Here is a 17,327-nt window from a genome sequence, read left to right as displayed (position 1 = left end):
CGCATGCGCTCCCATCCCGACTCGGCCCCAGCCATCCGGAAGCCGAGGTGTCCTATCTTTTCCCTCCCTGCGCGTAAACAGCCCAGAGGGCGAGGGAGCGAAGTGTGCTGGACATTGTAGTTTCTTAGGGCTCAGCCTGGAGTCAACTTTCTTAGGCTCTGAGCCTCAGTACACGTAATGTTACATCAGAAATGAAATAGCTGCGATCTTGCTTGGGAGTGACGCCCCAACTTTGTTTCCATTCTGTTTCTTGAACTTTCCCCTTCGAAGTGTAACTTATATAGCATGATTTGTTTCTACACAGTTAGCACTCATATCATCGTCCAGATCCGGATACAGAGCACTTACACAACACCAGCGGGTTCCCTCGTGACTTCCCTAACACAAAGTTTTAGAACTTGCTCTCGTTTTGAATGTAAAGATTGTGGGGAATGGATGGGAGTGTCCCTGTTTAGGGTTTTTGTTTGTTTTGTAACCGTACATACCGCATAATTCACGGACTTTACTGAGGGGCCCAGTTTTGTTCCGGATTTAGCTACCTCTGGGAACACCCAGACCGCTCACCGCTGGTTCACTGTGGTTCCTTACTGAACCTCATGTAGCTTAGAGTACAAAGGTATAGAGGGTGAAGGGTGGAAGAGAAGCCCAAAGTCGGCCTTTGAGACTGAGCTCCGACTCCCTACGTTCGCGTTTCCCCGCAGGGAGGGGGGTTCACGGGAGAATTTTCAGCCTCTTTGTCCGTCCACCTCCGGGTTCTAGAACCTGGAAACCGCGCGGCGTCGGTGCGTGGCGGACGCTTGCGGGAAGGGGGCGCTCGGGCTCCTGCCGGGCGGGCGAGTCCACTGGAGACGCTCTAGCCGAGACGCAGCTCTCGATGCGCCGCGCCCTGCGTCCCCACGCCGAGGCGGCGGGGCGATGCGCTTGCGCACTCGAACCTCACACCATATGTGCCCTGTCCCAGTGCGCGGGTCTGTGGAGAGCCGGGTGCGAGAGGCGGTAGCGCGAGGGGACGGAGCCGAACGGAGACCGAAGTCGGCCGGCAGACAGTGGGTCTGTGAGAGACCGAATAGAGGAGCTGGGGCCGCGAGCGCCGCTGACACACCATGGGAAAGAAGCAGAAAAACAAGAGCGAAGACAGGTAAGCCAGTGGCGGAGTCCGTCCGGTGGCGGCCGGCGCGGCTCAGGGGGTCGCGCGGGTCCCGCGGGCGCGGAGTGGACCGGGTCCGAGGCCCGAGGCCGGCCTCGCGGAGCACCGCCTGGGCCCGGAGTGGGCGGCGCGGGACCAGGACCCCAGTTCCGGGCGGGCGCGAAGGACCTCGGTGGCGGGCGAGTTCCCAGCCGAGACTCGGTCCGCTCGCTGCCCCTCGCCCGGCCCGGGAGAAGGGGCCCCGGCCTGAGGAGCGCGGCGGGCTTCGGGGTTGGCGGCCCCCCGGGGAAGGGCTGGGGCGGCTCCACGGGGCCAGGGCGGCTCGGCCAGCGTGGCCCGGGCTGGTGGGGGCTGTTTTTGCGGCGCTACTGTTGGCGGGGGTCGGGAGGAGTTCCTTTTATGTCTTTGTGTCTATGAATCTTGGAGAGAGAGGGAGTTGGGAGCTGGTGCTCCTACAGCCAGGTTTTCCCACTCTCTCAGCCGCTCAGGTACTCTGGAGTTACCGGGAGCAGTGTAGCAGCCAACTCCCTCGTAACTTCTTTTAATTTGGGTACAGTTTTCATTTACTTAAGAGCTGATTATCCGACTCCATGCTATTTCGCTTTCCTTCTTCCGGCCTGTCTTTTGGTCATTTCTTTGCTCTCTAGCACCTCCCCTAAGAAAGGAGGAGGAGATGAAACAAACCAACCAGGGTCGCTCTTCTCTAACCATTTAAAAGAGTTTTGGGGCGAGAGAGTCTCAGGATATATGTAAGTTACGTACCCCGAGATTGGAACATTTCTGGGTGTCATACTCGATTGAGTTTTTTCCCCCTTCTCATCGAAAGGGTTTATTTCCTGGGAGGGAACATCTGTTACTTTTCACCTCTGTGTGCTACTCACCAAGCTTAGTTAAAGTGCTAGGCGGGGAGAAGATAAATTCGAAAGACAGAAACAACCACCTGCGATAGATAGCTCATCACTTTGACCCAAAACAGCTGTGCGGTCTTGAGGTTAAATAAGATTACTAGTTGTAAGTTGGAATCCTGAATTGTTTCCTCACCTGAGCCTCGCCTAGCTGATGAATGGAATTAAAAGGCGTCAAGGCGAGTCTTGTAGTTCAGTTACAGGTCTATTGGAGGAAGTTAATTGGTTTGAAGAGTAGAACTTACTGCTAAACCAGATAAAAAAGAATAAGCAGAATTCTGGGGTGATTTAGTGGGACAAAAAATCTCTCTGCTTTTGACAGGATATTTTGGTGGGTAGGATGCTTTTTTCCTTCAGCCTTCACAAGAAACAAAGTGAGCTCAATAAAGCTTCATGTACCAATTACCCAGCTTCAACCATTGTCAAATGACTGGTTCTGTTTCATCCACCTGCTGGATGTTTTAAAGCAACTCTCAAAATCCTTTCATGTGCAAATCCTTCGGGTATCTGAAAGGTATATAATTGAGGGGGAAAAAAAACAAGCACAGGAACAGCCATAGTGTCATCATTAAGCCTAAGGAATTCTAGCAGTATTTTCTTAAATATTATAAAATGTCCAGTTTTTTAATTTCACTGATTCTTATTTTAAAAGTTATTAGTTTTTTTACATTTGGTTTGTTTGGATCAGGATTACCGAAGTCTCTTCTTTAGATTAAAAAAAAAAGTATGTTATTCTTTCACATACAGTTTTTACTTTCCAAGCTCTTTCACTATGGAAAAAAAGCTCTTCAGAGAGGAGATACTTAATCTTGTCTATGTATTTTTTAAGAGAAAAGTGTCTCTTGATTCGTAAAGATTTTCATGAATGATGTAAAGTTTAAATTGCAAACACTGAAACTTGTTAAATGACTGGTTTGGTAGTGAAGAAGGAATGCTATGGGTTTTTTTTCCCCCTCAGACTAGATCTTTAGTCTATTTTTTGGCTTATGTTTAAGGAAAAGTGGTGGCAATGTAATTGAAAAACATTTATTTTCTCATAAGCCAATGTCAAGTTTTTTTTTTGTTTTTTGTTTTAAATGCTTCGTGGACTCTTGCTTGAGTGCCTTTCAAATTGTATCTAAGAAGTCGTAGGGTTTTGCAGGGGGCCCCCTTTGACCAGGACTGCTTGGCCTTTTTGCTTTGGTGTTTTACATAAGATATTTGGGGCAGGGCTGAGAGTGTCAGGAAGATCTACTACGTTGAGAATTTTTTTGCTTTGACCTTTTGTATGTTAAAATAGTACTTTCTTAAAGGATATTTTAAATATTTGTAATAGGAACAAAATCAGACTGGAAAGAAAGTTAAAAAGGAGAAAATACTATTTCAGTATTAATATTCTTGTTTGTGTAAAACGAGATTATTTGTTTGGTTTAACTCTCTTGTATAAAGACCTCCGCTTTAAAAGCTTTTACATCCATCCCAACTGCCCTTCCCTTCCAAGCTATCCTAAGTCGCATGTTTTTCTGCTCAGGAAGAACCGGCTGAGAAATGAGCAGCTGCTTATTAGCTCTCAAGGTAAGGCCTTGAGCCACTTTTCAGTTCTTGGAAAGAACATAACATACTTGACTGCTTTAGTCCTTATATCATTATTGTAAATTCTTAGCCACTCAGTGTTCATTTAAGTTTTTTTAAATCTGAGTGTCTAATTTTATTCCGATCTTACACGTTTTGTTATACCAGTGACTGATCTTTGTTTAAACATTGAGTTCTAGAATTTTGTTTCAGCTTGTGTAATTCTGATTATGAGATTTTGATAGGCGTTCAGCAAGTTTTCCTACCTTTTTCAGTTGACTGGGATGAGATTCAATATTCACAGATTATACAAACCAAACATAAGGCCTATATTTTCAGTTCTTCCTGTAACTTGCCCAGTCATCAGTTTACACAATGGGACCTTATGGGATCTCGCATTCTCTAGCGATGTCCTTCTGTTTCCGTTTACACAGCATGATGGCTGTTCTCTTACTGATTTGTACAGAGAAAAAAGTATCTGGATTATTTAGTTTTTCACAGTTACCCTCCAGTTGTTCATTCTGGTCTTTTTGTCTTTTTTTGCTCCCCCAAGTGTGGTAGTGATGTTTAATAAGAAATAATGTGATGTTACCTTAATAGGAATAATACATTTCCACCCCCTTACAAAGACTATAGAGGGAAGGAAGATACTTGTTTCACTGATCCCACAGTCAGATACGGAGGTGAGGATGAATTCAGGAACTAGAAGTTCTTTCAGGATTTAGTAGCGTTTTTGATGTATCTTCAGTATCAGTTTACTTTTTCGGTGCTGTGATACTCTGCACTAGTGGTGAGCCACTATAGTGACTCCACTGTTGTTTGCACTTAATTACAGACAATGCTCCTGTCATTACTGGCAAACTCCCTCTTTTTGGGGGGAGTTCTGGCTATCTCTGAGACAGCTGTATAAGTTTTAGATTTTTTTCCCTAGTGTCAGATATTTGTCCTGGTCAGTCAGGTATGATGAGGGTAGCAGGGTCCCTCCTCTCTGATATAAAACATGGTGATCTGCTTAAGGAACCTGTCCAGAAGGAGCTGTGAGTATAGCAGGTACTCCAAAGCTTCCCAGAGAGGAAGTAGTCCAAGTGGTAAATAGTTCAACAAAGAAAATTATTTCTCATTTTCATATATTTGAATTAATAGTAAACCTTTATCTGCGTACATTATATCAAAAAAGAAAAAAGATGTGTAATCTGAGTGTTCTCTTGGCTTCGCCTGTTCCTACACTGATACTTTGGGAAACTGATACCTGGAAGGAGGGGAAGAAGTCCTAGTTTGCCGTAAATGAGTAAGAAAGCAGATGATAAACTGTTGTTATTAGCTTATAGTAATCTCTTAAGCCTTCTATGCTGGTGAGCACTGGGGAGCGTATGCAGCTACTTTTGATGTTACTTGCCCACTAGTTGTGCTTTACTTATCCTTCAAAGTTTATTCCAGTCTTAGAATTGGTAGATATGTTGGACAAAGTGTTATTTATTTAACTGAGGAACTGAGTGGTTAGGTTAGAACAGCAGTTCTCAATCTTTTTGGTCCTAGGGCCCCTTTGCACTCTTAAATTACTGAGGAACCCAAAAGGGTTTTGTTTGGGTTAAATCAGTTGATACTTAACCATATTACAAATTAAAACTGAAAAATTGTTAAAATATTTATTAGCTTAAAAATAGAAATAATAAACACATTATATGTTAATCTAAATAACATTGTTAAATAATCAGTTTCCAAAAAATGAGAAGAGTTATGTTAATCATTTTTGCAAACCTCTTTACTGTCTGGTTTAGCTGAATATAGTTTGATTCTCATCTGCTTGTGCATTCGTGATCTGTAGCAGTATCACGTATCATGTGGCCTCTGGAAAACGTCGCTATGCAGTTGTGAGAAAATGAGAATGAAAAGACTAATAGCCTCGTAGTACTATTTTGAATATAATTTTGACCCTTGAATTAGTTTAGACCCCCTGAATAGGTTTTGGGGGCCTACTTTGAGAACTGTTGTTGCAGGGATTCCTAAACTAGATTTAGGCATTTGTGGGGCATTTTCCTAGCTGTTTGACTTTCATTTATGTTTGCCCAACAGGTCTCTTAGAATACATGAGAATCACTCAAGGACAGCTTAAGACATACGTGGGCATTAATGCTCTTGATAGTTTATCCACTTAAGATTTTCTTTATTTTTTTATGTAATAGGTGTATTTATCAAGGCCTGTTAAGAATCTGTTGGGATTGATTTTAATTGGGAGTCCCATTACGTTTTTAGATTATTTGGGACACATATCTTTATGCTAGTGAATCATTCCATTCAGGAAGTGTATGGTCTGCTTAAGTGTTTGAGTGCCAGATATCCTTGTAGGTGCTGAAATACAGTGATGAACTAAAATTAGTAACATGACATGCTGCTCTATTTGGTTAATTGTATATCAGTAAAATTTTATGATTCATTTGAGTATTTAAAATATTTCTTGCTTGTTTTATTGCCAGGGGTCATATGGTTTTTGGATGTTGTCTGTAGTATGTGTCTCTTTCTGTGTATGTATTTGGTAAATAGGAAAACTTTTTTCAAGATGGCTATCTTGTGTCTGACCAGCTTACTGAGCTCTCTATTATTAGAAGTAACTGTAAAGGATGAGACCTGAATTGTGATTAGGTTATTAGTTTGTGATAATATGCTATAGTAAAGAGACAGAGAGCTGGGAGAAAAAGACATTACAGCAGCATTCAGATGTTAGTGACAGAAATGACTCCTTTTCTCCTCCCTTTCTAACTTGTGCCTTATGACAAATATGTACTGTTAAGAAATTTTAGTACAAAATATACAATAACTTTGAACCCTTATTGAAATCACAGTACACTGCTTGCTCTAGCAGTAATCATAGTATTTACACAATTTTAATAATAACAAGAAGCAGTTAACTCTGCTGTAACTAGTTTGAGAATCTGGAGGAAGGAAAAGGTATAAAGATATATGAACTACTATGTAACATGTAGAAGAGGAAACAAGCATAATAATGTACTCTCAGCTATTGAAGCCAAACCTGACTTAAGAACCTGTTTTTTGTTTTTACTGTGCTGTACTAGCTGATTTATGACATCCTGATATTCCAAAATGTAGACTTTCTGAAGAAAAATTAATATCTACATAGGATCTTTACTGGTGAAGCAACTGTTAAAGATTAAGAATTTAATAGAGGAGGGAAAATAGAAGAATGACAGCCATTGTGCACAGGTCAATCAGTGCCAACATTTCTTTAAATAATTTCTTTTTCCCTTACCCTTAGTTGAACAGCTGCCTATCTCATAGCCTATCTGTTTAAAATGAGAGCAGTGATGATTTAATGTTTCATTGCTTCCCATTTCAGACATGGTATATAAAATTTCAAATTTTTTTTAGAGAAGCTCCTACTTTCCGTGCAAGTAGCAGTGAGTGATTTTTTTTAGAATCATTGGTTTTCAAACCTTCCTTTGGTGATAGAAAGATACTTTCTATTGAGATATAAAGTATTTGTTTGGTTTTCCTGTTTTTGAAAACTTCTTTGATACCATAAACTTTGTATGAACAGTCTCTGAAAAGTACGTTGAGTACTGTTGTAACTCAGTTATATTTGGTCATTAGATTTCAGGTACTGAGCGCTGGTGAAACTAATAAAGGTGACTGGGGATACTGTAGTAGTTGGAATGAGATCTTCTAAGTCTAGAATCACGTGTCCTAAGAGTCCGTTGTGTGAATATGCCTCATTTTATTGACCTGTCCGTCAGTTAGTGGAGATCAGGTTGTTCCACTACCTGGCTGTTATGAATAGTACTGATATAAAAATCCCTGTACACGTTTTGGTGTGGACATAGATTTTTCAGTTCTTTAGGGTATATACCTAGGAGTGAAATTGCTGGGTCATGGGTTAACTGTTTCACTTTTTCAGGAACTGCCAAGTAGCTTAACTCTTTTCCCAGAAACTGCCAAAGCTGCGTCTCCATTTTATATTCCAACCAACAGTGTATCAGAGTTCAAGTTTCTCTACATCCTTATCAACACTTGTTATCATCTGACTTCTTGATTATAGCCATTCTAGTGGGTATGAAGTGGTATTTTATTGTGACTTTTGGTTTGCATTCCATGATGGCTTAAGATGTTGATTATCTTTTCATGTGCTTATTGGACATTTATATATCTTGTTTGGAGAACTGTCTATTCAGATCCTTTGCTGATTTTAAAATTCAGTTATTTTTATTATTAAAGAATAAGTTCTTTATATACACTAGGTATAATTCCTTTACCAGATATGATTTGAAATGTTTTCTCTCATTTTGTCGGTTATCGTTATTCTCTCCCACAGCAGGTTGTTTCACTTTCTTGATGGTGTCCTTTGTAGGACAAATGTAATTTTGATAAATTCTGATGTATTTATTTTTTTCCTTGGTTGCTTGTGCTTTTGGTGTTAGAGCTAAGAAATCATAACCAAGTCTAAGGTCATAAAGATTTACTGTGCTTTCTTCTAGTAGCTTTAGCTCTTACAATTAGATTTTTGAGCCATTTGTGGTTAGTTTTTTTTATATTGCCTGAGGTGGGGGTCCAGTTTCATTCTGTGCACATGAATATTCATTTGTCCCCAAACCATTTTTAAAAAGACTATTCTTTCTCTAATTCCTTGTTGAAATCAACTGACCATGTGTGTAGTGGTTTACTTCTGGACTCAGTTCTGCTTCACTGTCTATCCTTATGGCGGATTACTGTAGCTTTGGTAGTAAGTTTTGAAATTGGAAAGTATAAATTCTCTCTAACTGTTCTTTTTTGAGATTGTCTTAGCTATTCTGGATCCCTTGCCTTTCCAGACAGATTTTACGATTAGATTCTCCATTACTGCAAAAAAAAAAAAAAAAAAAAAGGCAGCTGGGATTTTGATTGGGATTGTTTTTCTTCTGTAGATCAATTTTAGGAGTATTGCCAGTGTTATGCTTTCTGATCCATGAACCTGGGATATCTCTCCACTTATTTAGGTCTTCAGTTTCTTTTGATAATTTTTTTTATAGTTTTCAGAATACATTTGCAAAACTCTTTTTAAAAAATATTCCTAGGCATTTAATTCTTTTTTACACTGTCATAAGTGAAATTATTTTTTAAATTTAATTTCCAGGTTGTTTATTGCTAGTGCAGAGTTTAAATACAGTTAATTTTATATGCTGATCTTCTGTCCTGCAAACTTTTTTTTCTTCCTTGGATATTTAATAGAGCTCTAAACCCAGAGTTTGAGCTTTTAGTGAGGAACTCCTTTACTTTGTTTTTAAATAAGCTATTTTTAGAACAGTTTTACACGTAAATAATTGCAGATATTACAGAGTCGTCACATATGTCTTGTACCCAATTTCCCCTATTATTACTATCTTACATTAGTATGGTACTTTTGTTGCAAGTAATGAACCAATATTGATATATTTTTATCAATTAAAGTCCATTCTTTTTATTGAAATATAGTTGACTTAGAATGTTGTGCTAGTTTCTGGTGTACAGCATATTGATTCAGTTATACATGTACATATACTCTTTCATATTCTTTATCATTATAGGTTATTGAAAGATATCGGATATAGTTCCCCGTGCTAAATAGTAGGACTTTGTTGTGTATCAGTTTTATATATAGTAGTTAGTATCTGCAAATCCCAAACTCCTATTCTGTCCTGCAGTCTTAACTGAAGTCATTTTTTGGCTTGAATGATTTTTTGTTGTGTGTATGTGGATTCCTTAGGATTTTCTATGTATGTGGTTGTCATCTGCAAGTTCAGATAACTTTTCTCGTCCTTTGCCATTCTAAATGCATTTTATTTTTTTTGTCTTGCCTTTCGCTCTGGCTAGATCTTGCAGTACAGTGTTGAATAGAAGTGGGGACAGTAGACATCTTTTTTTTTTTGTTTCTGATCTTAGGGAGGGAAAAGTTTTCAGATTTTCCCATTAAGTGTATCATGTTAGCTGTGTTTTTGTAGATGCCCTTTTTCAGGTTGAGGAGTTTCCTTCCCTCTATTCCTAGTTTGTTGAGTGGTGGTTTTGTTTTGTTTTGTTTTTTTAAACCATTAATGGGTGTCAGATTTTAGTAAATGCTATTTCTTCATCTGTTGAGATGAGTGTGTGTGTGGTTTTTTTTTTTAATGGTTTAGGTGTTTTTATTTTGGGGAGAGTGTAATTAAGATTATTTATTTATTTATTTATTTATTTATTTATTTATTTATTTATTTATTTATTTATTTATTTATATATAGAGGAGGTACTGGGGATTGAACCCAGGACCTCATGCATGCTAAGGATGTGCTCTACCACTTGAGCTGTAACCTCCCCTGGTTATGTGTTTTTTTGTCTCTTATCCTATTTATATACAGTGGATTACGTTGGTCAGTTTTCATGTGTTGAACCAATTTTGCAATCCTGGGGTAGATCCTACTTGGTCATGGTGTTCAGTCTTTGTTATATGTTCTTGTTAGATTTGGTTTGCTAGGGTTTTGTTGAGGATTCCTTTTTTTTTTTTCTGGTAAATACTGTTAGCCTTTCCATGCATTTGGGATCTATTGATAAACAGCATAAAATTGAATTCTTATAAATACAACTTGATAATATCTTTAAGAGTTTAAAGTTACTTACATTGCTTGTGATTAATGATATCTTTGATCTTATTTCACCCATCCTGTTTTTTATTTTTGCCAATTTGGCAGTGCTTTGTTTTTATTTTTTCCATCACTTGGGTTAGAATTTATACATCTATATAGAATTCATACATCTACATTTATATTTTTCTTTTTGAAAGTGGTTTGACTTAAAATTTTATCTTGGTTATACAAAGTCAATATTTAATGCTCTGTGAAACATTACAAGGTCAGTAGTGCTATTGTTTAGTATTTTTATTTTATAATCCCTGACTTCAGGTCAGTGACTTTAGAGTTGGATGTTAATTAAGGCATTACTTGTCAAGAGTGACCCCGGGGTCGGGGGGGGGGGGTAGGTATGTACTTAGTGAATTACCCATAGTTCTCTTAAGAATTTAATTTCCTCTAACATCAAAATGACTATGAAAAGTGATTTTTCTCTTTCAGATAGGTTAATAGCCAATAAATGCCTTAAAAAATGAAATGTTGGGATTGAGTTTTTAAATTTTAACTTTTTATTATAAAAATTTCAAGCACAGAGATAAGTTCAGGAAATAGTATAATAAACCCCCCATATACTCATCACCTAGATTTAATCACCACAGGTATTTTGTCCTTATCTTTGCCTTATGTATTATTTTATAGACATCTTGACATTTTCTCTGTTTCCTTATATAACCACAGTACCCTTATCCCACCTATGCAATTAACACAAACTCTTAATATTTAATATCTAGTTGATAGTCCAGATCCACAATGGCTTTTCGTAGTTGATTTGTTCAAACCAGGTTGCAGACAAGTTTCAGACTGCATTTCATTGTGGTGTAGATCATGATTTTTAAAAGTCACACTTTCATTATAGGTATCTGGCTAAAAATCTTCTCTCACTCTGAGATTTTTAAGACTGGTTATCTCAGCCTAGTGGTAATTAGACTGAAGGGAAATTATTAGACTTATAAGAAGCAGTTGCATTCTTTTCTGTTGTTTGGCTTAAGGACAAAATCCTTTGGCAGGCCAACAAACTTAGCACTCCTGAATGATGAATGAAGTGTTAAATTCTAGTAGTTTACTCCTATTCAGGTTGATATGAAATATGTAACCAATTTTATGAAATTTTTTGAGGCTAAATTCACATAACATAAAATTAATCATTTTAAATGTACAGTTCCGTGACGTTTAGTACATTGATAGTGTTGTGCAATCTCCTCTTTGTAATTCCAGATCATTTTCATCACCCCAAAGGAGATCCTTCATATATAGATATTTCATATAAACCGAATCACACCAAGTATGATTTTTTGTGTGTGGGTTCTTTCATTTAGCATGTTTCTGAGGTTCATCCATGTATAGAATGTATCAGTAATTTATTTTCTTTTTATGGCTGAATAATATTCCATCGCATATGTGTACCACATAATGTGGAACCATTCATAGATGGACATTTCGATTGTTTCCACCTTTTGACTATTGTGAAAAGTGCTGCTGTGAACATTTGTGTACAGATTTTTGTTTTGAGTCCTGTTTTCAGTTCTTTTAAACGTGTACATAGTAGTGGAATTGGTGGGACATAAGGTAATTCTGTGTTTAACTTTTTGAGGAACCACCAAATTTTTCTATACTGGTTGCACCATTTTACCTTCCCACCAGAATGTACAAGAATTCCAGTTTCTTCATATCTTTGCCAACACCTTTGTTCCTTTTTTCTTCTTCTCTCTTTTAATAGCCATCCCAGAGTTTGTGAAGTAGTGTCTCATTATAGCTTACATTGGCATTTTCCTGGTTACTAATGATGTTGAACATCTTTTTATGTGCTTACTGGCCATTTGTATATCTTCTTTGGACAAGTTTCTGTGCAAGCCTTTTACTAATTTTTAATTTGGCATGTTTCTCTTCGTTGAGCTGTAAGAGTTCTTTATATATTCTGGATACTTGATCCTTATCAGGTATATGATTTATAAATAATTTCTCCCATTATGGGGGTTGTCTTTTCACTGTCCTGATGGTGTCTTTTTTATAAAAATTTTTAATTTTGATGAAATCCATCTTATCTTTTTTGTTTTTAATGTTGCTTGTACTTTTGGCATTGTATCTAAAAATCTATTGCTAAGTCATACTAGGTCATGAAGATTCACCTATGTGTTTTCTTAAGAGTTTTATTGTTTCAGCTCTTACCTTTAGGTCTTAACCCATTTTGAGTTATTTCTTGTTTATAGTGTGAAATATGGGTCCAGCTTCGTTCTGTTATGCTTGGAAACCTAGTGCCTACACCGTTTGTTGAAGAGACTTCTTTCATTATTTTTTGGTTTTGGCACCGCTGTCAAATCAGTTGACCATGAATGAATGGATTTATTTCTGGACTTTTAGTCCACTAGTGTTTATGTTTACCCTTATACAAGTACCGCATTGTTTTGGTTCCTGGAGTGTAAATTTTCTTAAGTGAAAAATTTTAAACCTACAAAAGTAGAGTAGTTTAATGAACACACCTGTCCATCACCCAGCTTTAAATATTGTTAATTCACAGATGACCTTGTTTCATCTGTTTCCTATCCACTCTCTTCTTCCTTCTCCCCATTATATTGAAACAACCCCAGACATTTGTAAATATGTCAGAAGGTTATATAATTAATTAAAAAAAAGATTTACATCTTAAATGTAAATTGTAAAGAGTGGTACATTTCCATTCATTTGAAAAATTCACATTCAGAGAATCCTTGTCTGTGTTAGATAATTGAAATGCCATTGTACTTTTCTTTCAGTGGGGTTTTTAAACTGGTGTTTAAATGTATTGTTTCAAAAATTCAATTTGGAAGTTTTAACTTTGATCGGAATACAGTGATTGTTATAGTGGTAGACGTGGTTTTTTATTAAGCTGCAGTGACAAAACTGGTGAGCCTTGCCTGTTGTATAAAAATAGTGGTTATCATTTCAGAGTAGGGTTTTTTCTTTATTTAATAGTGTCTATTAGGAATGTGTTGACTTTCTGCTGGTTGCTCCTTGTAGAAGGTAGGGAAGTAAATTGAGCGTACACAAAGGAGTTTTCTGTTCTGGAAGGAGCTTACATTTTAATACAATAAGAAAGCATATGCACAGGTAATACAGTAAGGAGAGGCAGGGAGAATGTGAAGTTTAGGTTAAGTATGGGAGTGCCATCCTCAAGATTTCAAATTTGCCTCCTAAAGTTACTGTATTTGCCTTTCAGATCCCTTTCTAGTTAAATCTACCATCAGGAGAATAAGCCAGATGGGAAGGAACAGGAGTGTGCTGCATATTTCTGCCTTGAGTAACAAGGGCTGATGATAAGAGTACCCTAGATCCTCCATTGCTTCTCTGTTACCTAGTAACTCTGCACAGAGGTGCGGCCAGACCATTCTAATGACGGTGGTGTTCAGCAAGTGAGAAGTACCCTCTCCTGAGAGTACTTACCGGCATCAAAATTTTATTAATATATATTTGGTTATGCCAGGCACTATAAAAGGAAATTAGGTGGGAATAATCTTCTAAGAGCGATTAAAGACCAGAGTTACTTCTATGGAATACAGAGATTACAAGTTCACGTTCAGTGAGTGCTGGAAGTGCTCAATTTAATCAACTATTTTAGATGTCTTAGGCAACTACCAAACCCTTTACTCATATCAAATAGTAACAAATACAATTTTTTAAAATTTTAATTTGCAGCATTGATGTAATGAATGATATTACATTGTTTTATCTGAGAGATAACGTGACATTGTGGACATTGGATACCTAAGGAGAAGAAGCTGAAAGGGGAAAAATAACTGGCCTTCCAACTTTTGTCTGCCTCATTCTAAAATTTACACAGTAGATGATTTGTCATTCATGCTGTCCCACAAATAGTTCTTTGTTTATGATTTATGACAGGTTTATGTTATTTCTATTTGAATTTCTATGTTTTCCAAGTGGTTTTTATGTTTAAAATTTGGGGAGTAGAGCTGATTAACGTTTAGAGAGTTACATGTTTTCATCTTGAGGTGGCCAGTATGGGAATATGGAATTTTTATACAAGTTATAAATGTTTGGCATAGTACATAGACTTCACAAGGGCCAGTGTTAAAACCGCTTCCATGTCTAAGCAAAGAAAGCCGCCTAGGTATTGGTTTGTCCTGGTGGGGAATAAATAAAAGGGATAATAGGTTCCAGTCACAGGTGTAGTTTGGGTACTTTGAGGCTTGGAGCTCTTAAGGCTGTAGTAGAAATGGACATCCCTTGGATATTATGTGTTGAACCATGTGTTATCCGTGGAATACTTAGTCTCAGTGTGCACACTGTTGACTATAGCTACAGAAGTGTTTGTTTAGTTGTGACCGGTTTACTCTGGATAAGGGCAGAAGTGGTTCACGTTCCATTATTTGTAAAGTTACCTGCTGTTTGCTTTCATTATTTTTGCTACACTCATTTTATTTGTATTTAAGTATTTTACGCAACCTAAGAACAAATGTAGAAGTAAAGATGCAGTAAAAATGAATTGCTTAATGTCCCATTACTTCATATATATCAAGCGCAGCAGTAAAACAAACAAAAACCCTGATGTATTTAACTTTTTTTAGGTTTTTGCTTCTGTGATTTTGTTTTGATACTTGCCTAACATGCATGTGCTGAAAAAAATAGTTAACAGGGAAATAACTTGAGATGATAGTTTTGTTTAATGTCTTATGAAATTTTCATGAATAATCCAAGAATGATTGTTAAGAACACGTGTATTAAGTTCATTTAAGTGGAATAAAAGTTTTATGAATTGGAGAAAGAAAAAATAAAACTTTGGAATCAAAATTGGACCCAGGTCTTCCAGCACCTGAAAAATGATTGTTAAATTCTAATGTCTGGGCAGCAGAGAGGTGTCTGAGCCAGCAAAGCAAAGGCTTTTCTTGGACTTACTCTTCTTGTAGCAGGATCTAAATGATCATTTTATTGTGAACGTTGCTTCTTATAAATGGATTTCTTTTGAGTTCAGCATGCCTTTACCAGTAAGGGCTCACATTTTCTAATTTTTTGAATTTGAACTAATGATTTTGAGCTTTCTATTATAGCACCTTTTGGCAAAAATGTTTAATTTACATACTAAGTCTGCTTATCTTTTTCATCAATGTGAAACGACTTAGTAAAGGTTTGTAAACAAAAGGTTGGATTGATATTCTATGACAGAACACTGATAAGGTAGCCAACCATATGGTTCATGCAGTGTTCATCTTGAATCTTTATTATCAAATTAAATTGAATAGATAAAAGTTATTGGGGGAGAATTTTCAGGTTTCTGAAATTACAAACCTGTGTTTCCCCCTCCCAACCCACCCCACCCTGCCTCCATTGATGGTACTCATTCCATTTTGAAAAAACTGCCCTAAATTGGTTTTATAGTTAGACACACTGGAGTCCATAGTAAAATGTGAACTTAGATTATGTATATTTGGGAATCTATATGATAATACTTGTACTTACTTTTGTATTCTTGTCACTTTAACATACAAGTGACAAGAATACAAAAGTAAGTACAAGTAACATACATAGAAGGTAGAGAAGTAGGCTGAATTTTGTGGACCGTAGTAAGAATCATCCCGTTTGCATTGTACAATGTAAGTACCAGTGTGATTTCATATCTCTTTTAAAGTTGTCAAGACCCAATTCATAAAGAAATTGTAAGGTGGGAGGGATTTTTGTCTTTAAGGACATGAGTAGTTACCTTTGAATTTATTAATGAGTTATAGTTAAGATAGAACTCCTGGTGGAGGTGGTGTAGTGTAGCTCAGTGGTAGAGTGCGTGCGTAGCATGCACGAGGTCCTGGGTTCAATCCCCAGTGCCCCCATTAAAATAAGTAAACAAATAAATAAACCTAATTACCCCTCCCCCCCAAAAAGGAAAAAAGAACTCCATGGGGAGGGGAGTGAGAACTGTTGGGTTCCGTGGTTGTACAAGTGGTAAGAACTAGTGAGAGGGGAGCAGTGACTGCTTTTGCATCCTCTGTTTTTCCTGGTTGTATATGTAACAGTTGATGATCTAGGAGTGCTGGGTAAGAAGAGATGGTTGGAGGAAATGAGATGCCAAAAGGCATCTAATGGAGAAGGCAGGACTAGATTTCCCTGTTTCCTTTATTGCTACTGGCACTGCTAGGATGGAGTTAGGAGTAAAGAATGGACTTCCTCCTTAAGCTTTTCGTCTTTTTGCTCTTACTGCTCTTATTGACGAGCTTGTTTGGAGGAGGAGCAGAAACAAAGTGAAGTGTCAAGGGGTAGCCACAGGGTCAGCTATCACCATTCTTTCTCTCAGCATTCCCTCAGTACTTTGAGATTACAGGTAATTTTTTTTGTCAAGTTGAGAGTGGGGTGAGAGGAAGAAACAGTGCGGTTTGGATTTTACCTCCTCCATCAATGTGCTTTCCATATCTGTAGGCCCTAGTATTGATTAGGAATGTTGTTATTGTATCATAACAAGTCATTCCAAACTTCGTGGCTTAAGACGGTAAAAATCATTCTCTCAGTTCTGAGGGTTGTCTAGGCTCAGGTGGGTCATGCTTGGGGGTCTCCATGTGGTTGCGGTTAAATGGTGGCTGTGATGAAGTTGTCTCAAAGGTTACCTCACTTGCACCTCACTCACTTCCGGTGGTTGTTGGTAGGTGTTGATTGGGACTTCAGGGGGAACACCCATCCTTGACCTCTCTGTTTGGCCTGGACATCCTCATTAGCTCGACAGTGAGTATCTCAGGAACCAGGAAGTAGTAGCTGCCTGGTTAAGGCCTGGGCTCAGAAACTGTAGCATCATTTGTGCCATTCTGTTGATCAGATAGTCCCACAGTCCTGAATTAAAGAGGAGGGGCATAGACCCCACCTCTCAGAGGGTCAGAGAAATTTTGTGCCAGGTCCTCAGAGGGTGAAATAAAGAGGGGTTGGTAGGAGAGAATCCTAGAAAGGTTGGAGATTTTGAATTGTGGAATAATTTGGGAAGGGGTTGGATTTCTTAACTTCTTAACTAACTTTAATTAGATACCTTTTTAGTCAAAAATACCTGTCATTAATGAAATTTGTCAGGTTTGGAATTGAGAGGAAATTTGCACATAAGGTTAAGTTTTCTTCTTTACAGTGAATTTTTTTTTCTTT

The 17,327-nt window shown here is 37.8% G+C and overlaps 1 protein-coding gene across 2 annotated transcripts in view; it reads left to right on the top strand.

Moving 5' to 3' along the window:
• Nucleotides 1-922: 922 nt before the first annotated feature.
• EIF5B (eukaryotic translation initiation factor 5B) overlaps nucleotides 923-17,327 on the top strand; it is a 64,887-nt gene continuing 48,482 nt past the window's right edge. For both annotated transcript variants that reach the window (XM_010991910.3, XM_031441109.2), the window contains exon 1: nucleotides 923-1,138. In XM_010991910.3, coding sequence (XP_010990212.2) covers nucleotides 1,104-1,138 — 35 coding nt within the window. In that variant the 5' untranslated portion in view covers nucleotides 923-1,103. The remainder of the gene's footprint in view (nucleotides 1,139-17,327) is intronic.

The sequence above is a fragment of the Camelus dromedarius genome, chromosome 33 (assembly GCF_036321535.1).
Source record: "Camelus dromedarius isolate mCamDro1 chromosome 33, mCamDro1.pat, whole genome shotgun sequence".
NCBI classification, from domain to species: Eukaryota; Metazoa; Chordata; class Mammalia; order Artiodactyla; family Camelidae; genus Camelus; species Camelus dromedarius.
Note: the sequence above shows the minus strand (reverse complement) of the source record. Positions and strands in the feature narration are given on the sequence as shown.